Source organism: Hevea brasiliensis, chromosome 1, assembly GCF_030052815.1.
Source record: "Hevea brasiliensis isolate MT/VB/25A 57/8 chromosome 1, ASM3005281v1, whole genome shotgun sequence".
NCBI classification, from domain to species: Eukaryota; Viridiplantae; Streptophyta; class Magnoliopsida; order Malpighiales; family Euphorbiaceae; genus Hevea; species Hevea brasiliensis.
This window is the reverse complement of record NC_079493.1, coordinates 20032685-20059945: the sequence shown is the minus strand read 5'-3', so window position 1 is coordinate 20059945 and position 27261 is coordinate 20032685. Positions and strand designations below refer to the sequence as shown.

General features: G+C 33.6%; 1 protein-coding gene across 4 annotated transcripts; it reads right to left on the bottom strand.

The window, feature by feature from the left end:
• Positions 1–532: 532 nt before the first annotated feature.
• On the bottom strand, positions 533–26616 carry LOC110668429 (replication factor C subunit 1). Of its 4 annotated transcripts, none has more exons than XM_021829640.2 (23): positions 26506–26616; positions 26202–26257; positions 25620–25751; positions 24518–25021; positions 24343–24410; positions 23973–24048; positions 23832–23893; positions 23576–23724; positions 19761–19915; positions 19459–19647; positions 19209–19330; positions 18730–18937; positions 11639–11692; positions 10870–11039; positions 10213–10303; positions 6052–6233; positions 5912–5951; positions 3445–3569; positions 2212–2284; positions 1881–1973; positions 1557–1803; positions 1111–1167; positions 533–943 (listed from the first exon to the last, which is right to left on the bottom strand). In XM_021829640.2, the coding sequence occupies exons 2-23, from the start codon at positions 26202–26204 to the stop codon at positions 780–782; spliced, it is 2964 nt and encodes a 987-aa protein (XP_021685332.1). In that variant the 5' UTR covers positions 26205–26257; positions 26506–26616; the 3' UTR covers positions 533–779. The 4 variants fall into 4 exon arrangements, with proteins under 4 accessions (XP_021685332.1, XP_021685335.1, XP_021685333.1 ...); XM_021829643.2 differs by having other exon boundaries at positions 23588–23724; XM_021829641.2 differs by having other exon boundaries at positions 26399–26615.
• Between the last annotated feature and the right edge of the window lie 645 nt (positions 26617–27261).

Below are 27261 nucleotides of genomic sequence, written 5' to 3'. Positions count from 1 at the left end.
AAATAATAATAATATTCATTCCAAAATAATACTATATTTGATTATATTTAAATATAATATAACTTAGTCTTAATTAACTTTAATTGAATTTAATAATAACAATAATGCAAATAATAATAATTATTATAATTACATTAAATTTAAATAATCTTATAAAATATGTTTAACAATAAAATAATATTAGAATAATATTAAAAATTATATATTTTATATTATTTTTTAAAATTCAGGTTGTTATATATATATATATTTACAAAATCCATCCTAACTTTACACTCATTGTCTTGTATTCAGGTTTTATCCTTTTAAGGTTATTGTTAATTCTAAAGGAACAATTAATTATATATTTAAATACAAATTTTCATAAACAGATCTCATGCATCAAATCCAAACCCCATTAAATGGGTATTCATTTTTTTAATCTATCCGTCTCAAATCAGTTTATAAATATACAAACCCCATATAAACCATCTTATTCTTAATTTGTTGGTGCTTGGTGGAGCGAAGTTTAAAAGCTTGTAACCTCTATGAATGCCAGAAACTTGAATTCACATAAATCATAATCCATGCAGGAGGGAAAATTAGAAGGGTCCATACAGTATTTTAGTAAAACTGAATTTATAAGAAAGCCGTTGCCTTAGAAGATATTTTTACCCATGAGAAAACCCATTTACAAAATTTATCACCATTCTCCAACTAACCCACAAAAAGTACATAGTCCACAAAGGGACTCCACTTACACCAGTCATAGGCATTGCGAAGTACTAAATAATCAATTCTCATCTCTTTCTCTTTGATGCAGCCTTCTCTGAGGATCCAGAACCCCCTCTTCCCCTGCCTGCAGGCTTTTCCACAGATGAGGACCCACCTTTTCCCCTGCCCCTTGGTGTCTTCTTAGTATTTGAATTTTCTGTGCCCTTTAGTTCCACCTCTACTTGGATTCCTGAAAATTGTCATAAATATTAGAATTCATCAATCATCTTTTCACTGCACTCAGAATTTAGCGTATGAATCCTTTTTGTTTCTAAGTGTCTCACAACTAATCAATCAAGAATTGAATCACCGATGATTGAAGTGATGTGTCCAACATCTGATAAAATATCAACTGACCTTTTGAATTCAAACTATTAAGTTCAGACTGGAGCTTCTTGCCATCAGCAGTTCCTTCTGACACATCAGGAAGAAAAATGAAATCAAATAAAATAAATAAGACCAATGATTCACACATCCCAGAAGAATTTTATCAATGAAGTATCTCCAAATAATATAAAAGAAACTTCTAAGGAATAGATCAGCACAATTTATTGTTTCTGCTCGTAGCAGCTTGAATAGAGTCGGTGTAAGCAGCAGTTCTTTTCCGTTTACTTTCTCTACCATTTCTCTAGTTTTATGTGGGAATGAGATGGATAAAGTTGCACAATAACTATGCATTAGATCATCCTTAAAAATTTTGCAAGCTGAGACGACCACAAACAATCACAAGCAATCAAATCACAAAACAACTCTACTATGAGATGCAAAAAATTATCTTGTCTTATCAGACTTTTAATGTTTACCTAAGTCCTCAGTGTCAGAAGAGTCTTCTTCTTCATTTTCTGCTAATGCATCACCATTTTCCTCCACTAAACCATCCTCAGATGGTTCTAGGATTGCTGCAATACGCTTCTTAGGGGCCTTTTTCACGCCAGGAAGTGAGATCAAATCTGCAGCTCGTACCATCCTTAATTTGTTTCCCTCTTTATATGCTCTGGTCAGGGCTGCTTTGACAGCAGATGGGATGCCATCCATTGGATTTGTATGCCCCTAATGGATAAAACAAAAATGACATTATCTGAAAGTTTTTAAAAAGCCGATGCTTCTTATATAGTAGATGTGACCACCTGGAATTTTGACAACTCCACAACAGTGTCAGTGTCTCCCTGACTTATTGAGTAAAAATTCATGAACTCCACAACCTTCTCAACAGCTTCATCCTGGTCATCATTTCATACACAAATATATGAACATTCCCATAATTTTTCACTTTAATAAATCAAGCTCCAAGGCACTTGGCCAAGTGAAGTCAAGAAAAAACTTCCAGAAATAGTTGATTAGTGTATAAAAAATGAAAGATTTTCTGTATGGTTTGAATATGTGAATGATATACATCATAGTCATCAATAACTCTATTCCAACACAAACAAAAGTAGGAGAATACAGTATATTTCAAACCTTAGGCAGCAGCCGAAGAGGATCAGTCAATTGTTTTAAAAGAATAGTAAGATATTCAAGTCGAAGAGTCTCCCTGTAAGATTTACAACAAGAGAAGGCTAAGTAGCTTCAAGGAAAAGCATTGAAGAAACCTATTGAAATTCCATAATTCAAATTGGTAATGTAAGAAGTAGGCCATAACACCAACAGATCAAAATAGATGTCTCTATCACTTATTTCCCACTAGTTCTTCAAAAAGCGAGAAATCAATGAGGTTTGACAAAGTTCATGTGCTCATGTACACAATCATGCACTATATTTGTTCTTTTTCTACCAGTCCCCTCTCTTTTAGCAAAAATTCATCACATTTAAAAAAAAAAAGATCTTCATATAGTCATCACACTAAGGAAAGGTATCTTAGTTACCCAACATTGCAAGATAGTTGCACAAATCATTAGGAAAAGTGTGTCAAAAGAAATTGCTTCTAAAAGCTAGCCATTAGAGGGAGAGAGCCCAAAGCATTATTTACTACATCCAGTTTCCATATAACATATTTCAAACATTACAACTGTATCACATTATTAAACTTTTATCATGTCCCTTACAATGCAGATTGTTATGGTTCTCAACCAAGTTTTTGTATGATAGCACCATCAACCATGTCAATATGTTAAATTTCACAAGATGCAGTTCAAAATTATTCCAACATGCTTAATCAAATATGGATCTTGACAGTTTACCACATTGAAAACCTCTCCCTACACCCATGTCACACTGTCCACTCATCTTACAGTGCTTGACAGCTAGGCCAAGAATGCTATCATAAATTCAGTAGTGGCTGGGGTTTGGCTACTTTATGAGCATTGTCCAACCTAAAACTGGCTTTAAAATATCATGCGACATCTTGACAATTCTAGGGCTAACAAAATGGCTCACCAGCATCAGCCCCCCATAAATCACAAGAGTTAGGAAGATTCATACTATCAGTGTCATTCAATAAGCCAAGTGGGATACTACTTTGAGCCCTGGTCCTTCCTGTCACACTTCATGGATAGAGAAAGCAGCAACCATGCAGGGAGAGAGCCATCTAATCCTATACCCTTGTGAACCAATACGACCAGAACACCAAAGAAAAAAAATACAAGTTTTGCCAGCGTGCTTTCACATTTACTGTCTGTGGAAGATATTAAAGCATTTAAATGTGCTTGATATGCTTTATATCTATAATTATAAGTTCAAGTATAAAGCAGTTACCTGCATGAAATAAACTCACGAGAAGCAAGAAGATGAACATGCAAATCCTCCAAAAGCCTCAAATTTTTGCCCATAGTCGAATTCTTTCCCAGCCACCCACCAAACCTGTTAAAGTTCCTTTCTCCCTGAAAATGTGAGTACGTTTAATAAGCTATACAGCAGTGAGATAAAATAGCAATGTCATAGATTGGGATTTAAATAAGCCAAACTATTCATGAGGTACTTGGATTTGATTTGAAACTATTCAAATTCAACTTGGGTTTAATCAAGTCAAGCTTGGACTAGAGTAACTCAAGTAGTGACTTGAGCTGAGTTCAAGTAAATAATGCTTGATTAAGTGACTCAAAATTCTAGCTGAGCATTTATTTTTATATAATTTTAACTATATTTTCAGTTATATAATATTTAAATAATATATGACTTGGAGCTTGAATGCGAAGTCACTCAAGTTCATTCAAGCTTTAACTCAAAATTAGTAAATAAATTTATCAATATTTTTTATGTTGATTAAGTCGATTTGAGCTCATGCTTCACTCAAATTTGAGTAGTACACTATATTTGACTCAATTCAAATCAATTGCACTATAAAAATCAAGTCAAAGTATCAAAAGGAGGAATTATATGTTCTCAAGGAACTTGTACCAAACATGTATAAAGCCAAAAATAAGATATCAATTTAGGAAAAGTACACGTCAACAAAATAAAAATAAAACTTCATTGTACAAACCAAGTCACCAACTCATCAATTGAGCTCATGATTTACCAACTTTGAATGAGTGAAGAAAAGTTGTGAGGAAATGATAATGGTTTAAGAAGTGGGGAAAAGAAATCTCAAGTTCTCAATCTTCAAGAGCAAATATTAAGGTCCAGCAGAAAATAACAAATTCACAACTATTTTCTTCTTTTTTTCTCCCTTCTTTAGAGGGAGGGCCCAATGAGCCGTTAAGACAACATGGGCTAACACAATAGGGTGTAACCCTCCCCTTTCATGATTCTGACCTTAAAGGTGAAACTTCTATCATATTGGTGAATACTGAGACCCACCACACCCTTTAAAAGTTATGGGGAGAATAACCAAAGTACGTATAATTGGCGATAACTGTTTTTCAAAACAAAAGGAATATTGATCAGATATATTGGCATGGTCAACAAGATATATGTGAAGCAAAAACTAGAAAAAGAAAAAGTAAGAGAAGGGAATTTCATTTCTAAGGCAGACATAAAGTCTCAACATTAACCCATCTCTCACAATGGCATGGGGATTAAAGGGTTAAAGATGTATATGGTATCTCTCACTTCTAGCATAGTGGTTCCTGGCAAAGGATAAGAACAAATGTATTAACAATAATCAAGAATATTTTACACAGAGTGTTCCATTTCCTACTCGTAGTTATGACTTTTGACTACAAAAGGGAGTACACAATACTTTTCAATTAGACATGCACCTTCAGTTTCTAAACATTTTAGTTTAAGCAGGATTCAACCAAAATATTTGAAATGCACTTTTTACTTTCTGAATGAATTCCACAAAGGGATATTTCATTTGAAGGCCATGAGGCAAAATATGATTACAAAACCAAATGTAGACAGGTGCAATTGCATATAGAGAAATGTAATGATTCACAAATGAAGTTATGATGATTGTAAATACGAGAAGTAGACAAAATAAGAAAAATGATTTAACTCATTTGCAGAAAAATAAAAACAATACCAAAGAAGACGAGTGGTCGCGTGTGTCAAAACAGCAAAATTATAATGACATGAATGGATTAAAAAATACATGATGGTTTCATTGATAGACATGACTCAGCTAAATGATGACACTGAAGTCAAGTAACCAACAAATGTAGTTCAAATTATTAACTAGTATGAAGTCTTTTCATACAAGGTTTTTTCAGGTAATTAGACAGGCATGCTAAAGTAAAATTATCCTACAAATATAGTCGTAGGTAATCATGATTCTTGCTTTAAAATTAGTAGTGTAAGTGAATTTATCAACATAATCTTTGTTCTAAGATGATTTATCACTAGTACATTGGAAAAAATGAGTCTTGCGAGGGGCCCATTTTCATGCTCTTTATGGAACCTATTACATACATTACTGTCCTCATTTATCATGGATTTTTTTTTCCAGATAAGCACACATCATCAAGAGAAACTAATTCTCAATTTTATTGCTCAAATCAATAATCAATGTCATAATAATTCTGTAAATAAAACATAGAAACTAAGCCTTATTTATAGAGTTAGAAATCCCAATTACATTAACCCTAATTCAACACTAATTATGAATACTAAATAAATATAAACTACTGAAATGAAATAAAATAAACTATTTTCTATAATTATTCCTAAAATAGGTAGTCGTAAAATCTCTAGGATTTCCTACATCAACTTCCTTTTGATGAAACGACACAAAGGATGGCAGGTGTGGGCACATTAGAGATGCAAGACACAAATTTATTACCTGCTCAAGTGTCTCCCTTTGTCCATGCAACAATGCAGCACTGATTCAAACAACAAAAATCAGAGAATATCACAAGAGTGTAAGATAAAAAAGTCATGCAAAGAACTCTTGGCATTTCAGGAGTGCAAGGGAATACATACGGAATAATACAGGAAGCAAGGGAACCAGTTTGAGAGAGTTGCCACTGTCGATATCTTCGAATCTGTACATTTATTATATCTCCATCGGCAATAGACTCAGCAGCACGGGCAATCATGCTCATCCTTTTCATCCCACTCTCATCCTTACCAATTGAACTTGGCCTATAATTAATATAATTTTCCTGCAAATTATGAAATAAAATCCATGTATGGATTACATGACCAAAAAAAAAAAAAAACTGTTGGTTTAGGCCATGTTGTTATTGTTGATTTTCACTATTTTGACCATCAGCCCTTTATTATTGTTGTTAATTTAAAAGAGGACTCTCAGAGGTTCCCAGAAAATTTGTCTATTAAGCTGTCCCTGAGGTAAACAATTTCCAGCTGAAAGGCATTTCCATATAAACTTGGAGCTTTTCATTTTTGAAGGTTAACTACCAATTATCAATTCCATGATATATGATTTCCAGATTTTGCAATTAGCTACAATTGAGAACACTACATTGAACATCACTTGGTATAAACCATGGGATAATGTGGTAGACTCCTTTGGATCATTTATGTGGGCAGATGTTAAGCTAAGATTTCAATACCTATGCAGGATAGGTAAGATTTTATGGCACATAATATATTTTTAAACACCACTTGAACTCCTAAAATAACTGTCATGCCGTAAAAAAAAAATATACTAGGTGTATGATGCTGGTGCTAGAGTCAAAATTATCATTCCAACAAGAGGATTTTTCTCATGATTTACAGTTATAGTAACTTCGCTAGAAAGGGGCCTGCGCGTTGCCGCAGCAGCAGCACAATAGGATTAAAAATGGTGAGCTTATAGTTGAAGAGAGTCAAGACCAAAGTTTTTGAGACTTTCTTTCTGCAGATCTTCTCTTTCATTCTAAATCGTTTTAGTCCTGTAGTTGTTTCACTATAATGCTATTATGTTAATTTATAAAGATATTATATTTATATAATTTAAGAATATATATCATTATTTTTATTATTTTAACATATTTTTATTAATTATTTATTTATAAAAATTAAATATTATTTCACATAAAAAATATGAAATAAAATATATAAATTTCATAAACTTTAAATTATATATAAAATAAATTATTTTATTTAAAACCAAGTAATAATAAAAGTTACAATTGTCCTCTAATGATTGCATAATCCCAATCATTAAAAATGTGCATTTCATATAACTTTCATGCTTGTAAACGACTGACCGTATATGGAAGCGCTATTGTAAATATACAAAACATTCTATTAATTTTTAAAACATGAGGGTGATATTCTCTTATTTAAGATTCAGCATGTTGCATATTCTATATGATGCTAAAAAATGAAAATCTCAACAATGAAATGATGATATCCTTTCCATATAAATTTCAATTTAATAAAGAAATTAACACAATGCATTTTATCAAATTTTATTTTGATTGGAAGATTTTAAGAGTGCCCTTTTTCACATAAGTCCAATGCATCCATTATTATTATTACTATTATTATTATTATTATTATTTCTCAAGTGCTTTTTAAAAAATTTTAATCATAATTAATAAAGATAGAAAGAGATTATCATATTTATTAACTGGAAGAACTTTTTGAATCATTTTTCGTGGATTTTTTATTTTTATAAGATGAAAAGAGAAAAATAAGAATTTAAATTATTTTTTTTTTACTATGAGATAATTATTCAATCATATAACAATTAGTACTTTAGTACCATTGGCAATATTGTTCACTTCTGTCCAGCCCATGTTTTAAAGTAAATAGGACCAGCTTCATATAAACTTTAAGCCCATTTTATAAATACTTCCTAAAGCCCTAGGTCCTTATAAGGTAAAAGCCCTTTTTCTCTTCTCCCTTCTTGTTTCTGCAACCTATTTCTTCTCCTTCCTTTTTCCGAGCCAGTACCGTAAACCATCTTATCCTCCTCGTTCCTTGATTTCCCAAAACTAAATAGTCGTAACCATCTTCCTCCTTCCTTTTCCCAGTACCATCAACCATCTTCCTTAAATTTAAATAGCCTACAGTTTCAATCAAGCGTTATCGACCATTTTTGGTCCTATTCTGTGATGATTTGATGAAATGTGAGATTCTGCGATTGCAATTTGATTTACTTGTTCTCTTAAAGTCTTAATTTTTTTTTTTTTTTTTTGGTTTTGATTCTTTTTGGGTGATTATGTGTTGATGAATCAATACATACAAATACAAATGAAAGTTCTTTGTTTTTTGTTCATGGTCTTAAATTTCTTTAATTCTCTTAATTAATTTTCTTTCTCCTTTTCACATGATTTGTTAGTTTCATCTGTGGATAATTCATCTCTCTACATTTGGCAAAATAGCCGAATATCCATGCAGATAAAGAGCAGTGCAAAAAGGCACACAAAGGAAAGAAACCGCGTCTTTTTTTAGATAGCATGTGAAAAGGGAGAGGGACAGAGGCAGAGCAGTTGAAAGGATGACGCACAGAACTGTAAATCTATAGTCGGAAGGAAGCCAAATAAACTAAATAAGCTGCCCAGTAGATCTACAGGGAAATTACGAACTTTGATGTATTGTTATGCATTGTTTATTTCTATATGATACGCCATAAATTTCAATTCAATTGAGAATGCTTATCTTTTGAAGCCAAGTTCCAAGGTACTAGGTCAGTGTTATTAAAGGCGTGAGAGGCGCCCAGGCGAGGTGCCAGGCGAGGCGAGTTGCCCCTCTGCCGCCTTGACTGGGTTGCCCCTCTTGGCACCAGAAGAGTCGACGCCTTAGGTTGGCGAGGCACGAGGCAGGCGAGAGGCGTCGCCTCTTTCAAGCGCAGCAGAACCCCTTTTTTTATTTTTTAAAACAAAAATATAAAACCCTAAAGATTTACCTGTTGCCGACAAAAAAAATAAATAGAGCTGCATCAACTCGAGGAACTGTGTCGAGTCTGTCCAGTCCAGGTATGTCTCTCTCTCTTTCTCTCTCATCTTCTTCTTCCTCCTCCCTGTTTCTGTTATTTTCTTCCTCCTCTGTTATCTTCTTCCTCCTCTCCCACTCTTTTCTTTGGAACGCAGCAGCACTGCAGCAGTTTTTTTTTTTTTCCCTTTCATTTTCCTTCTTCTCCTCCTCCCTGGTTGGCTTCTTCCTCCTCTATTTGCCCTGTTATGCTGTCGGTACTCAGTTACAGACTTACAGACTTGCAGCAATTTTGCATTTTTTTTTTCCTTTCCTTCTCTTGGTTTGGTACTTTGGTTGGGTTTTATTAATTAGTTAATTATTTGCTATTAATTTAATTGTTTTACCTTTAATTTTTATTAATTAATTATTTAAATTTATGGATATTATTGAATTAATTATTTTACTTGTTAATTAGTTGATTATTTAACATGGGTACTGTTAAATTAATTATTTTACTTATTGATTGGTTGATTATTTAATATAGGTATTGTTAATTTAATGGTAATTAATTTATCTTTTACTTTTTATTATTGTTAGTTTGATTAGTTTTACTTTTTATCTTGTTAATTAGACATTAGTTCTCATTAGTTATTTATTTTACATAGTAATTATTATTTTATTGTTAATTTGATAATTTAACTTTTTGTTCTTATTAATTAATTAATATAAGTATTGTTAATTTATTTGTAATTAGTTTACTTTTTAATTGTTATTCTTGTTAATTTAATTAGTTTTGCTTTTTATCTTGTTAATTAGTTATTTATTTTATATAGGAATTATTAATTTACTGTTATTTATCATCTATTTAAAAGTATGAATTTTTATTTTATAATTACACACACACACATATATATATATATATAATTTAGGCAATTAAGGTTATGACGCCTTGCTTCAAAAAGGCCCTTACCTTGCCTCTCGCTTAAGGCCATAGGACACTCTATCGCCTTAGTGTCGCCTTTCGCCTTAATAACACTGTACTAGGTTGAAGGGATTTGTAGTGTCTACTGAAAAAGGCTAAAGTCCATGTCATCCTTAACAACTTTCATAGTGCATGAACTTTTGTCTCCATATCACGTTAAAATAATGGTCAAATCATAGAGTTGTTATGCTCTTTGTTGAAAATGATCAACCCAGAAAGTTTAACCACCACAGCCTAAAATTTTTGAGACATTTTGTTAAGGGCGATAAATATAGGTAAACAAGAAAAAAAACCTGAATAAGAAGAGGAACCAAATCAGGATCACTCATGCTAAGGTCAATCCGCTCATCCATTCTCAGCTTACCTCCATTAAAGCCAAAAAGCCTAAAACACAAAGGATGAGTGAGTACGAGATATCCTCTTAGAATAATTTCAAATATTTCACATTCAGGCAAGTTCATGAGCTTCATCAAATATAAAATGAGCGATAATTGATTACTTTATCATTCTTATTATAAAAGCAGAAAAGGAAAAATGACAAAAAAGAGACCAAGGTCACTATCATAAGATCCTGGTGTTTCGAACCATAGGAAGAGACAAAAGAAAATACAAATGACAAAAGAAATATATATAAAAAAAATAAAAAATGAATAAAAAAAAAATGATCATTCAGCATAGATATGACGGCCAATAATGTATATGATAATGCAACTTTGGTATGATACTAATGCAAGTCACAATAATAATTTATCCCCTCCTTTTCGCCTGATCAAGGATATGTAGTCCTTTTGCATAATCAAACAATAAATCCATGTTATGCCTTATGCAACTAGTTACTATTCTGAAGATATTGGAATTGGATCCTATTCAACAAACTACATGACATCATAAAATGGAAAGAAAGAGAATCCAGTTGTAGATATAAAAAAATGGGATCATCAAAATCATACTTATCAACAGCTGTGAATGGAGAAATATCTTCATCCTTTGCACTGCTAAGAAGGCGTTGTCTGACATCATCATACTTAATGACTGACATGGAGAGACTCATATATTGCAATTGATTTAGTGCCATGCGCATATCTCCATTCACTCGTTCTGCAAGTTCCTCTAAAGCAAGCTAGAAAATTGGAGGCAGAACCAAAAAAAGAAAAAGTAAAAAGACCAACTCATGCTATTAGTTAATAAACATTCAACAAAAATGCAATCATAAGAAACATGTGACCTACAAACCAGCAGAACAAGATGAACAGCAGACAGACCAGAAAAGCATAAGCAATTGGAAAAGTTACAATAAAACTACCTATTAATGATCCACATAGTAAATTTAATGAATAGGAGAGAACACTTAAAAATAAAAGGGGAAAAAAAGCCTCAATTTTCAACTTAATTAATTCCAAATTCTCAACAATCTTAAAATACAGAATTAACATAATCCAGAACTTTAAACCAATGCCATGAAATTAAAACTGGGGTCCAAGAAGTCCCACAGATCTCATTTAGAATTTCAATGTATTTATAATTTTCTTTTAACATAGCACTCATGGGACCAGCTTACAGGTTGCCATTAAGAACCAAATTCTTGCAAAGGAACAAGATAATAAAATTTGGAGGTAATGCTGCAAGAAGAGTACAATATCAGTTCATTAACAGAGAACATTCACAAGATAAAAACAAAACCCAAATTAAGAAATACTAAAACTTGAAAGGAGTATTTACCTCGTTAACTTGAAGGCCTTCTGCATTTGCTACTTGCATTAACCTCTTTGCCATCTGCCATCAATGAAATTCAGCATCAATAATGTTGTATAGCTGTCTCACAAGCTTAAACTATAATTGACAAATATTTTTGTGAGCATACACAGAGGTATTCATGGTTCATTTAGTTGGTTCGAAGTAGATAATTTCAAATCAAACTGATCAAATCGATTTTTAAATAATCCAAAAGTATCCAGACCAAGCAAGACTGAGAAAATCCAAACCAAGGCCATCTAATTTCAATTTGGACAATCAGATTAGTTGGTTTGTACCATAAAGTAAACTCCACCACATTACAACTCTCTCAAAGTTAAAACTATTGCACGATCACTCTTTATTTTTTGAAAAACAGTGCAACAGCTACCAAGGTAAAAATGATTTGTAAAGAAATTGATAAGGAAATTTAAATAAAATGAAACTAACATATCACAAGAGCATTACTGCTTTTTAGTTAACATTTAAAACTTTGTAATAACATATTATCATAACATGACCTTGTATGTTAACTTCATATATCATGGATTAAATTAACAAGACAAAAGCCCCAAAAGAATGACATTTAGCGCATAGCTTTATAGTTTTGGCTTGGTTCTACTGGATTTCCATATCTTCAAGCCAAAATAATCCAGCATAGATAATCCAAGAACCAAAATCGACCATAAAAGTCATAAAACCATAGCTTTTTGTTTAGATTGGGTTGAAATGATCCAGTTTAGTAAATTTTTGTTCAGCCCTAACCAGTATATTCAAAGTGAACAAAGCACTCAGCTAGAAGCAAAAGTGAAGTGACATATGGGTCCAGCAATTTAGGACACTTAAGGCAAGGCAACTTTAACAGGGCATTTGCTTTAACCGCTTAAGCACATGCCTCTTTTGAAGCGCAAGGCGCAAGAGCATGCCCCTTTAAAATTCATTTCTTTCTTCTATATTTGTGATGGGTATTTTGGCTTTGCTCTTTAGTTTAAAAAGGTAATGTTAAAAAGCCTATGATATTCAACATTGCACAAAATATTATTAAAAAAATAAATTCGTTAGGCTGCCAGAATTTGTGAGCAAACAGTGTCGTAGAAGTGGAGGGAGATATGATGCCTTTCTGAAGCTAAGCGAGAAACAATTATAGCAGAAGGAGGGACGGGTGTCAGGGAATATGCATTTTGTTATGAAGGGATAGTGTAGGCTGCTATTATAACTGTTGCGTAATTATTGCTAGCTAGTTATGGTTCTTCTCTTTCCTAGTTGGCCCATTGTACAAAGAACAGTTGTCGACGATTGATCCTGCATTTTTTTGCTACTGTAATGAATTATCTTTGCCTTCCTCTCCAATTCTCCTGAAATTCTTACTCTGATTTCTTCCTCCGTGTTCCTCTCATTAATCATTCCATCCTAATCCTACTTCTAAATCCTAAATCTGCAACAGTTGGTATCAGAGCCACCAACTCTCAGCCATGGCAAAAGGAACAAGATCGCAAGATCTGAAGAAGGAAAAGCTCTGTTGCCCACCTCTGAACAACTTAACCACCAAATGCTGGAAGAGGTTCATAACCTCATAGGGGCATTGAGTATAAACAGCATAGGAGTCGCTAATGCTCCGAACCCACCAGAGATAGAAAGGCAAGTAGAGACGGTAGGAATGACAGCAGCTCCAACTTGGGGACATTCAACAGAACTATAATTTCCCAAGTTCAATGTGGATGGGCTTGAAAGCTGGTTATTAAGGGCTGAATATTTTTTCGAAGTAAGAGGTGCTGTGCCTGAAAATTGAGTAAAGTAGTTGTCCTCTATCTAGCAGTGTTATTAAAGGCGCGCCTGAAGCGCAAGGCGAGGGAGTCAATTGGCACAGCGCCTAGGAGCACTTCAGGCGAGAGACCTTCCTAAGGCAACATGAGGCGACGCGAGGCACACCAAGTCGTAATGCGCCCCCAGGCGCACTTCCTGCATGCAAGCCCACTCAGCCTTATAAACCCACAAGAAAAGAAAAAAGAAAAAGAAATTTGCGCTAACCCCAAGAAAGTCAAGGGAAGAAGAAGAAGAAGAAGAGATTCACAGGGACCCAGCAAGGCATCATAAGAAGAAGAGGAGTCACCTGGGCTGCTGTACAGTGCTCCATGCCTCCATCTCCACTCCTCCTTGTCTTCCAGTCCAATTACAGGTATTTATGTTTTTTTTTTCTTTCCTTCTTCCTCCTCTCTCTCCCCCCAACTTGGGTTTTCTTTTCTTTATTCAGCTCTCTCTCCCACCCACTTGGTTTTCTTTTCTCCATTCAGTATTTCAGATTGATGCTTCTATTCTTTCTTTTCCTTCATGTGGCTGAGTTGATTCTTCCTTATTTTGGTTATAAAACCAGCTATTCTTTTCTGACCTCATGCTCTTTCTTTTCCTTCCATGAGCTGATTCTTCATTCACTTTGGTTATAAAATCAGCCGTTATATAGCTGATTTTTTTTTACACTGTTTCATTACTATTTTGCTTAAGTTTTTTGTTTAGAAACTATTTTGCATGTTAAAAATAAATGTAAATTATCTTTATACTGAATTCATAGTTATTGCTTATGAGTTTATAGAATTTAATTCAAATCATTTTAAGTTAATGTTCATAAAATTATAATGTAATAGAAAATTAATATTATCATTTTAATTGAAAAATAAAATTAAAACATGATAACTTTTACTCATATATGTCGTATAATTCACCATGACAGTGATACAATAAAGTAAAAAATAAGTGATGAAATATCCAATATTCTTATATTAAATTTATTTTATTTTTAATTAAATTTTTTATATTTTTGCTCCTCAGCTCGCTTAGGGGCGCACCTGCACCTTGCGCCTTGCGCCTAGACTCAAAGACCTCTTGGCTTCTTAGTGCGTCTTGAGCCTTTAACAAATATGCCATCTAGAGCGAAAAGCAATATAGTGGCATCAAAGCTTTGTCAATATCAAAGGAGCGGAAGCATATACAAGTTGGCCTGAGTATGTTCAAGCCCTAAATTCCTGATTTGGGAAGCATGCATATAAGGACCCCCTGTCTGATTTTCACAATTTGAAGCTGGTAAGCTCTTTACAACTTGCCTTGTTGCTTATGACAATTAATATCCTAAGGCTGAAATTAAGGAAGACCAAGCCTTAGGGTTCTTTCTTTCAGGGCTGGTAGATGAACTTAAAATGCCCCATAAGGATATTTAAGCTGAAGTCAGTGGCAGAGGCTTACTGCCGCATTTGCAGGAGGTGACTATAGTGGCCTTACAGAATCAGCCTAAACCATTCACCAAATTACCCACAAACAGCTCTTCATCCTCAACCCTTGGCCAGAGAATTACCCAAACACATCCTCACATTTCAAACACAAAAACTAACCCTTCCAAAGGGCCTATTACCTTTACCCAATGTTCTGAAACTGCCTAACCCACCTTTAAAACCCAGTAGGGCCCTGACCAGCAAGGAGTTGAATGAGAAGCATGCTAAAAGGCTCTGTTTGTGGCGAGATGAAAAATTTACAGCAGGTCATAGATGATGGAATTGAAGGTGGGAGCAGGGGATAAAGGGGAGACTGAGATGGAGTATATGGATGAAGTATTGTTGGAGGGATTTAAATTATCCTTAAATGCTATTTAGGGCATTATGGGTACCCAGACAATGTGGCTGATAGGATTGTGTAAGGAAATGTGAGTTGCAATTATTGATTGATACAAGGAGTTGTCACAATTTCATAATCAAACAAATAGATGTGAGTTGTTGAAGGATTCTGGGATTTTATTTGAAATAGCAAATAGTCAAGCACTACGTTGTGGGTATGCGTGCAAGGGTTTTCAGGGGGTATGCAAGGGCAATCTTTCACTGCCAATGTCTTACTTCTAACCTTGGAGAATTATGATCTAATTTCAAGCATTCAATGCCTAGCCACTCTCAAGGAGATTACATGGAACTTTCAAATGATGAAGATGGGATTTAAGGTAGCAGGGACTGAACATCCATTGGACGGGGAAGGGTGGAATGATTTGGGTGATCCTAAAAATATGGGAGTGGCAAACAACAGCCAATTGAATTCCCTAATGGCAAAAACCTGTCAGTTGGCTTCACTACAATTGTTAGTTTCTACAAATTCTTATTTGACAATTGGCAAGGGTGAGTTGAATTCCTTCTCCATGGAATAGGGACAATTATGGTTGGAGTTAAACAAACACCAATAAAACTATGAATAGGTGCCTTGTGAGCCAGTGGGATTGCCTCCAAAAGAAGTCACAATCAAATGATCAAATTGAAGAATGGGGCTCAACCTGTCAACATATGCCCTCATCGTTACCCATCACTGTAGAAGGACGTTATCAAAACATTGACACAAGATATGTTGGATTATAGGGTAATTAGCGCTAGCCACAACCCTTTTGCAAGCCATGTTATTATGGTATAACAGAAGGATCAACTCTAGAGGATGTGCATAGACTACAACGCTTCAATCATTTAACCATAAAGAATAAGTTCTCAATCCCAATAACTGAGAAACTTTAACATGGTTTTAATCTAGTAATACTCATAGTTATTAAAGGCATGCCAAGACTCTCTTTGGCTCCATTCCTAGTGCCTCTATAAGAGAAAGGCAGGCGACATTCACTGGCCCTCACCTTATGCGCCTAGGCATGCATCTTGTTCTAGGCGCAAGGCTCTAGAAAGGCACGCCTTCTTTATTTCACCTTCAGCCAGAACTTCCATTGACAAAAAGCACTACCACTCAACTTGAAATTTATTGATCTATCAAAATCTGATATTGACACACTAAGAAGTTTTCGAAATTAGTATCGCTAGTGATAACTAGTCACCAAAATCTCATCAAACCACCACATCCAAGATCACAAACCTCCCACATTTCCATTTTCAATACTAACACTCTCTTATTATCTTTTTCAATAAAAAAAAAATATTGCATCTACACCTATTTCAAAATCTATGCCAAAAGAAAAAACATCATCCGCTAACTTGAGAACTAAATAATACATATTTAGTTCTTAAAAATAAGGAAGATGATGAACATATTGAATTTGAAGATGAGTATCAAGAGGATGAAGATATAGAAGAAGATGAAAAAAGATTATGATGCTACTCTTGATGAAGATTGAAGAGTAACTGTTTTATAATTGCTTGACTTTAGTTTTGAAACATAAAAGGACTATTCAAGTTTTAATATATTAGCACTTGAATGCTTATCAGTTATTATTATTTTAGTTTTATGTTATTTGAAATTTGATGGAATATAGACATTTATTTAACTTTTATGATTTTTTATTTTTGCGCCTCATCTCGCTCAGGCGCGTGCCTAAGCCTTACGACTAGGCTCTAGGACCCTTTGGCGTCTTAGTACACCTTGAGCCTATAATAACTATGGTAATACTACCATCAGGACCACCTCCATCCTGTAATTACCATTAAGCCCACTAAAACTAGAATCATTACAGCCATCACCCACAATCATCATTCTAACCAGCACCACTGTCACTACTACAGCCATCATCCACTGCCACTACCACCATGTTCTCATCATACATTGATGCCATCACCACTACTACCATGGCTATCATACACTATCATCACTGCCACCATTGTTGTAGCTATATCTAAAACCAATACCTACTAGAACCCGTACTAGTCATAATTATTACCACCACCATAAACAATTAAACATATCAGCCCAACCACCAAAATCAATGCTGCCATCACCTTTGCTAACCCATCCATTTCCCTGTTTATGACTCACTATGCAACTTAGCGTAGCACTAGCACAACTATCATCACCCAGACTGAATTATTCAGCTCTTGATTTTACAATTTTACCAAATTCAAAATTTTAATAACTTTTTTTAATATATTCCAAGGTAAAATTTAAAACTAATCAAAATATGATTAAAGTTCCATTCAACTTTCAAAGAGCTCCCTCAATTATCCTAACCTAGTTGTGGCAAAATCTCAAAAAAACTATCCAGTTGCAAATATATTTTGGGTTCCAAAAAACATTCCCAGCACAGGCTTCACCTTTATATATATATTCAGAAAATCAGAATTACTTAACACAAACTACTCAATAAATCAGAATTTCTTAATTAAAAAGATCTAAAGTAATAGCATTGCCTTAAGAATAAAATGGAAACAAACACAACTTAGAAAGATTTTTTTTCATCATTAATACAAAGGCTTATTAACTGCTCAATATGAGAGTGTTTAGTTTGGCTTATGAGTTGGGCAAACCTACTTATAAGTAGGAAGTCATACGCAGATTAGTGTTTGGTTTCATTTATAAGTTAAAAAAACTACTTAAAATAAGTCAAAAGTCTTAAGGTACCATTTACTTATAACTTATATATTTATTTTAAAACTACTATTTGACCAAGCAAAACACTATATTATCCTAATAACTTTAAAAATATTAACACTATCCTTATTTTAACAACTAAAACACTCAATTACATATCTTTTTTAGTCATTTTGACAAGTCAAATTACTTTTAAGTACATTTTAACCAAACACTTAAACTACTTAAAAATAACTTTTAAGTAATTTTATCAAACAATTAACTACTTATTTTAAAACTAACTTACAAGTTAAAAAATAAATTTTAAGTCAAGTTAAAAGTAACCAAACCAAACACCCTCTAAATCTCCAACTACACAAATGAGTTGCAGCAACTCATTTTTATTCAACATTATTCCCCATAGCATAACAACGCAAAGGAGTACATCTAGCCAACATCCATCCTAAAGCCATATTTAGGTGGAACCGAAGCCAGGCAGAAGCGTTTTAGCAATAAATAGAATTAACTAGCCCTGAAATCCAAATCTAAAATCTTGAACTGTGCACCTAAGTGTACTTTCTCCATTTGCAAATCTAGTGAAGCTAGCATACAAGGTTGAAAGATGGAAAAAGTTCAAGATAATAGCATATTCATTAGTGCACCAAAGTCTCCAAAAATAACATGTTCCCACTATGAAAAATATAATAAAACTAAAAGAAAAGATTTGACCAATCAAAATGAAATATATCCATGTAAAGGGGAAAAAAGATATGAACCTGTTGCTTTGTAGGTTTCCGGAAACTGAGAAGCAAGCAGTAGTTCACTAGACTTTTTAGTTTCTGACTATAACGATCATTACAAATGCAGACAATGGGAATTTTGGACATCTTTATGCTAGCAATAAGATCAGCAACTCCACCTCTATCCCCAGCAGACATCCCATCTACCTCATCCATGATTAAAACTGTTTTTGGATGCTTCGACCTAAAATTTCATAATAATCAAATTCTGCATGGGGAAAAATCCTATGGGTCCATTTAGATAGATGAGAATTTGAAATTAAGGGGTTTTTTTTTTTTTTTCCAAAACATTAAGGTGTAGTTCAATTTGACATTATTTGGTTTCAGAATTTTAGGATTTTTCACTTGAAACACAAATCCATATCCACCACCTTCATTTCAAATATACACCTATAAAAATAGATCTTACAAATTTTAAACATCTGAAAAGTAGAGAATTAAATTGCATAATCAACCTATCCATGTTAACAGCCAAAGCTTCATTGCTGACAAGTTCCTTTATACAATTTGCATTACTTCCACCAATTCCCTTACTAATCTTGGCATCTGCTTTTCCCCGACTGTCACTGGCATTTACCTGATGACGCATAAAGCATAAAAAAAGTATCAAGAGAAAAGCTAGAAGCATTAAGCAGTATAATTCGCAATGAACTAGTTAAAAAATAATAATAATAATTCAACACAATTTGTGTAAAATATGCCAACCTCAATTGCCTGGAAACCGAGCATTTGACTGACCAGCTTTGCCGATGTGGTTTTCCCTATACCTGGTGTCCCACTTAATAGCACAGCTTTCTTGGCACTAGAATCATTTTGTTTCTTGCTCTTTCCCTTATTTCCAGCATCAAGGAACTGCTGATTCCAATTTTTCAACCAACTATGAAGTTGGTTAACCTACATATAATCGCATGGAGAGTTTATTACACTACTTCTAATGATTAATATAATAAAGATAAAAATTTAAGTAGCTAGAGAAAGCAAGGGAATATAATGACTAAATAACATACCAGTGATTGATTCCCAATGATATCAGTTGGAGCTTTTGGCCTATATTTTTCGGTCCATGGAAGAGAAGAATGCTTGATAGTTTGTTCTTTCTGCTTCAGAGGAGAGGCACCAGTGGTTGAATCTTTCCGATTCACATTTGTTTTTAAAGAGTTGCCTAAACATAAAACAACTTTATAAAATTTACAAGAGAATTAAGAACTTCAAAAAAAAAAAAAAAAAAAGATTTAACCACGTAATACATAAGAAGAGCAAAACCAAGTTATATAGGTAAGTTGCTAGCATCCACAGTCCAAATGGCAAAGGCGATCAATTATTGCCTCCATATAAACAACTCAATACAAGGATGTTAGTATCAGCAATTCCAACTTTGCCAAATATTCCCAATCAAGTAAATGTAAAAAAAAATATTATGGAATTAAGATACAACTAGAATAGACCATGGTTTTAAATCATGGTCGCGGAAACAAGCTCATAACGGCCGTAACGCAACAGTAACGGCCTGTCGCTACTCAAATTTTATTGAAAAATTTGCAAAGTTCATGAAATGAATAAATATTCAAAAATATAATTAAAACTACGATATACAACTAAATAATAAGCACAAATATATCAAAATAAAGATATTAGATCCACCATTCTTATACATCATTAGTAATAATCGATTTAAAACTAAAAAAACTAAGAAGATTATAAATAACTAACCTTATTACTACCAAAATGAGTGTCTAGGAGATCTTGATTATCTTGACTTTGATCCTAGGACATCATAAGCTTAGGTTGTAAACTCATTATTTAATTTAGAAAATCAATTTCAAAAGTTAATTTCATGATTATTTATTTTTTTAAAATTTTATCTTGCCAAAATCTAAATTTACACTTAGCAAATATTATTAATGCTTAAAAGTTTCTTTGATATTATTTTCTAATTATTTATATATTTACCTAAAAATAATTCAAAAATAGCTAAAAATTAGGGCAAAAAAAACAATAACAAACCCTTCAATCTCCGTCACTTCAAAACTACCTTGTCTATTTGATGATCTATTCTCTTGAGTTAAAAATTTGAAAAGAAATGAATGATTTCACTTGAGTTGGTTGTAGAGAAAATTGAGAGAAAGTTGAGAGAAAATAACTTAGTTGCCTAGAGAGAATGAAAAGGTGCTAAAATGAATGACCCAAATAATTTTTTTTTTTTTTTTTTTGCCCAAAACAAGGTTCCCTCTATTGCATTTCACATGAAAGAGGTAAAAAAACTAAGAATTCTAAGCCGGAAAATAATGGCCATTGCAACAGTTATATAACGGTCGGTAACAGCAGTTACCTTTAAATAACGGTCATAATGGCCTATACAGTTACAAATTTAAAAATCAATTAAATAACAAAGGTAGCAGTAAGCCAAAAAACCTTTGAATAACAGCCATTATGTTACATAACGGCCGTTATTTAAAACCATGGTATAGACAACACAAGTTATAATACTTAGCATCTCCATCCACTTGGTCAAGGAATTGATAACAGAATAAATCATTAGTCCAACAAAAGTATAGCAAATTAACAAAAGCTACAACTATAAGATTTCCCTTCTGACATGCAAATAACACCATATTGACCCATAATCAAATATAGGCCTAAAGACCTAGAAAAGCCAAAGACTTGGTTGAATTTTCAGTTATGGTCAATGTTAACACTTCTGTGATTTGAACAGGCTTGCACCAGGCCCCCATATAATTCATGTTGCAATCCAAAGAATTCCACGTTAGATGCTATTCAGCAAATTTGAATTGAATGATCCCACTTGAAACTATTAATATATTCTAAAAATTTAAAAGAACAAAGAAAACAAAAATATGCATGTTCTACATCAGTTATCACCTCTCTCAAATCAAATTAAGAAAATTCAGTGGAATGGATATCGTTTGACTTCTAGTAGCTATCAGTACATATTCAGTCATGCTCTTAAACTCATGGAAGCAAAGTTACGAGAAGCCCAAGAGTAGACACTCCTATGGGTTTTCTTCACATATAATTCTTTATCTTCAATGAACATATTTTTCCTCTTGATTTTCTTCACATACATATACAATTTCTACCCTTTAACCTACATCCAACAGCTTCATAGGCCAAGCTTGTGCGCCAATAACACACTTGGCACTCTTCGTAACTCAAATTTAAGTAAGAGAGAACGAAAATCATTTCAACTTAAAATAAATTTTCTTCAAAAAAAAAAAGAGACCACCCAAATAGAAAATGGGATCTTCATCTTCCTTGCCAGTGGTAGGCAGTGATGATTACCTCTTTGAGCTTGATAATAGGGCAACCTGAGCTCCAGTGTATTCAACATTGCCTGATATTATGTGTTCTCTTATCTTCTCTAATCTCTTTTCCAGGCTTAGGTTTGGTGGTTGCTGTAGTGATTGTATCATGGTTTCAAATCGCGGTCGTGATTGCATTCGCGGTCACAGTCGCGAGTAACGGAAATAGGTTTGCAATAGCAGTAACATAATGGTAACGGCCTAGCACTATGCAAATTTTTTTGAAAAATTTGCAAAGTTCAAAAAATGACTAGATATAGGTAGATACAAGTAAAATTAAGATATACTACTATATAACAAGCATCAATATATCGAATAAAAACATTAAATCTATCAATTTTTTTACATCATTAGCATTAAGCAATTTATAACTAAAATAATTATGTAGATATAGTAACAAAATTAACCTTACTACCACCAAAATAATACATAATGAAAAGAAATAGCAAAAAAAAAAGGCAATAACACACCTTTTTGTAAGAAGTAGCTTTGGAGGGAAGAGATATTTAATGACGATCTTAGCTTAGAAAACAATAAGGGAGAGATTTGAAGAAGAAAGGAGAAATTTGAGTGAAAATTTTTAGAGAATAGGAAAGAAACAGCAGTTGTGAAGAGAAAAGCACATAGATAATGAAAAGAGAAGGAAAAAAATTATTGTTTCCATGCAATTCATAGTAGATGCATAATTAAAGCAACTGCCGTTATTGTTATGTAACGGTACATAATGGTCATTACCATTAAATAACGGTCGTAATGGCCGTTACTATTACATAACAGTTGTAATGGCCATTACACATACAACTCAAAATTCGCCTATAAATTACGGAGGAACGAGTAACAAAGCCTTCAAAAACCTATAAATAACGTAACAGTCGTTATTTGAAACCATGGATTGTATTAATAATGGTGGATTTGGCATTATCTGATTCCTAATGTTAGGTTTTCAAGGTTTGCTGAAATTTGATTTGGGAAAGGGGAGAGAGAGAGACACAGAGAGAGAGAGAGAGAGAGAGAGAGAGACAGACACACATGGCGAAATGAGTGTTTCTTTCTTTCAAGTTTAAATATAATTATTAACTTTTACAGTATAATTGATATATCAAATGACATTTAAATAAGGAACATAGGCATCCAACGTGGAATGTTCAGAATATATCATGATCTCCATGGTCCTCAGATTTGGATTTTTCTCATCATTAACATTTAATATATCATAATCTCCAGCTATGTCTACATGTAGAGGGGGAAATGCAACATTCCCCTTCTACTATGCTACTATTATTGCTTTTGCCCGATACTAAAATAACGAATATCACTCAAGAAAAATATATACATAGGGTAAAATCGTCATATAAAAGCTTTTTATAAAAATCAGAAACTAATTAATTATTCCAACCAGTTAAAAAAAATACATATTCATAAATACATAAACAATAAACCCGTCAGAAACCAATAAATTAGTCAAAATGCTTCAAAAAAACACTTATTCTTTTGTAACATACTCATAATCTTACCCTCTGCTTTCTGAGGGCTTTTTTTTGGCACCAAAGCAACTTTCTTCACATGGTCCGTTGCCTCACCACGTGCAAGGGCTTTTGCATTTGATGACCGTATCATGTCAAACAATCCATCCTCAGTAAGGAAGGGAGTACTACACGGTAAAAATAAAATTAGGAACAATAAAAATGAAATTAGGAATGCAGTATCAGCGATAAAAGCTGGAACAGGAAGTGTGTGGATGGTTTTGAGATAACCTACCCAAGCTCTTTTGCTTTGCTAGATTTTCTTCCCTCAATATCCTCATCGCATAAAAGATAATTCTGCATACAGATGGTGTTAATAACATGTTACCAATGCCAAATAAACCAAGCAAAATACAAGATAGATGCATGAAATTACAGTTTTCTTGCTAACAGATCCAGTAACACGACCCCCATGTCGTTTAATCAAATCCTCAGCTTCTTCTCTTTCTAAACTGCAAGCATGATCGAAAATCAAAATAAAGCTGGTATGATCCAATGCTAAAGACACTTCAAAGGACGCTATCAGAGGTGCTCAGCCATCAAACATTTAATACAATCTCCAAATTATAATAACACGTACAAGCAGAAAGTATTATCATAACATGTACAAGCCAGAAAGTATGCTAATTTATTATGTTCTATAGCACAAAATAATGTATGCCTACGAGAAGAATATAGAATGGTGCTTATATACACAGCCAAGTAATCAAAGCTTGAGACAGCAAAAAGAAGAGGAAATAAAATACCTGTCAAGCGTTCCGCTAATTACAAAAGTCAAACCAGCTAAACAATCAGGAGCTCCTTCAGGAACTTCCTGACATGGAAAAAATAAAAAAGAAAAGAAGAGAGAGACGATGTTAACACAGAATAATATGATCATTCTTAACTAAATGTATCAGGCATTTACTATTTGTCTATGACCTTTTCTCCTTTGTGCGGAGGATCTTTCCTTTCACCAAAATTCATAAATCCACCCCGTCCGCTACCTCTGCCCCTCCCACCAGCCAGTGTTGCTGATCCACCCCTTCTCCCAGCTGATGCTGATGATCCTCCCCTACCACCACGACCTCTTCCACTTGACTTGAGAGGAGATTCAGCATCCTTAACATCATCTTCATCACTTGCATCATTACCTACAGGTTTCTGAGCAACTGCTCTACCTGAACCAGTCTTCAATTTCTTACTGGGAGTGACATCTACAGAATTCTTCTTCTTATCAAGCAAAACAAAGTCATCATCATCTTCACTATCATCAACTTTGTGAACTTTCTTTGAAGGTGGCGGTTTCACTGATTGGTCATCTTTTTTAGTTTTTCTCTTTGTTGGAAGTTCCTCAAGTTCTTTCTCATCTTTTGGTTTTTGTTTGTCCTTGGCAAAATACTTGCTAGTTTTCCTTCTGCCAGAATTTTCTTGGTCTCCTTGAATCTGAATTTGTTCCAAAATCATATAAATTATACTATATTTACATATGGAGCAAGAGATAGAATTTTACATGTGATCATGCACTGTTTCTTTATTCTTAGCAAAGGCAGTTGTTTGTCTAAGCAACAAGAGACCACATTCAAAGGATGATACTAAGTCCCTAAAGCATCCCACACTCCCATCCATTTGGCAGAGAGTAGTAATCCAATAATCAACTATGAATGCCCCTTTTCTCAAGAGTTCTCACAAAAAGCCTTATTCTTCATATTGCAGTTGCTTATGAAAGAAGAGAATAAATCTTAACATCAAAGGTTTTATTTCCCTTTTTCCAGTTACAGAGAGCGTAAGGAATTCAAATAAGAAAACTATGGCCTAACTTTAACCTGATAAAGCTGCTTCATTGCTTGTATTGAGAACTGGAAGTACTCATCACAAAACACATACATTACAGTAAATTTTTTAATATTACAACATATGCATGCAGATGCTAACATTTAATCCCATCTTTGAACCTCATACCCCAAAAGCCTGATGCCAAACATGAATTTCAACCATAATTTAAACACATAAGACACATGCAAATTGAGAGCAATGTACTCACAGGTGTCTCAGGCTTTAACTCAGCCAGAGGAGGTTTCTTTTCTGTATTTGTTGGGGCAGGTTGTGCAGGCTTTGCAGCATTGCTATTTCCTTTGTCATGGGCCTTCATTAACCATTTCCTAATATCTCGTTGCTAAAATCCAAAAGGAAGGGAAAAAAAAAAAAAACCAATGTACCAATTACAAAGTTGAATAATTTAAAACCCAAATAAAACCTTAACCCTCCATTTGGTTGTTCAAACATACGCATGCCAATACAAATGTGTTTAAAGGCTTTGTCTTCCCTTTAGCTCATTTCCCTAAGAACTAAACAAATAGTGAATTTGTTTTGCTCATTTTCTGTTTGCTTAAGTAAGGGAGACAAGCAGGGGCTTACCCCTGAGAGCCTTCACCATCCGATGAGTAATCAACTACCACACCAGGCAACTGACCCAGTATCAAACAAAATAGTAACAATTTGAATCGGCAAGTATACTCCTTTATTACCGTTTTCTTCCATTTGATTTTTTTCCCCCACAATTTCCCCTTACCCAAACAGCAATTTATCAAGAAAAAATTAAAATAGATAAATAAATAAAACTTACCATCTCTGACAGAACTTTGTACACAGTTCCCAAGAAATTTCGAGTGCAAGAACAATCTGGACGGGGAATTAAAAATGAATTATTGTCACAACAATTTGTAGATAATAATGAAAGAAAGATATCAATTACAGTAAGAAACTATAAAAAAAAAAAAAGAAATTATAACTTAGAAAAAAAAAAAAAAAAAGAAACCAGACTGGCTATGCCCTTTGCAGGTATAAAAACGTTTCGATTGGACCAGAACGAAATGTTGGTCCGTGTGCGCCTCTGAGAGAAACAAAGAAGAAAAGCAGTTAATACTTGCCGTTTGGGTTTGTTCCCCGTTGTTGGTGTGCCCTGGACGCTAGAGTGAGAATCTAGAGTGTAAACGCACAGGAGGGAATCATTTAAGAGCGTAAACGCACGCCAGACCAATGTTTTTTAAAACCAGAACGGAGATCGAACCGGTCTCATGACTGGATCACGGTTCAGCTAGTCAATCTGTCCGGTTCAATTAGATAAATGGTACAAAATGCATTTGCAAATAATGCAATAAGTGTATGTATAACAGCTGACGAGTTGAGGTAGTATAAACCTTTTTTATTATAATATAAAAAAAGGACCATTCAGGTTATCTCTCATTATTGGTTAAAAATTGAACCAAATTTAAAAAATAAAAAATAATATGTTACATTATTATTATTATTATTATTATTATGAAAATTAAAATTTATAAAAAGGAAAAGTATACTTTAATACCTTATATTTTAGCCTTTTTAACATTGAGAACGTATACTTTATTTTGTTATAATTAAGAATTTATTTACATCATAATAATAAATTACTAATAATATTAAATGAAGCTAACGTGATGTACTAATATTAACAGGAGAGATATGGAGAGGTAGGGAGACAAGTGAGAGAAAGAGGAACATGAGAGATATGGAGAGGTAGGGAGACAAGTGAGAGATGAAGAGAGAGACACGGGAGAGTCAATATCTCTCTCTCTCTCCCCCACAACCCCCCCCCCCCAATGCTTTTCTCTCTCTTTTTTCCTCTTTGTCTCATATTCTATTACTCT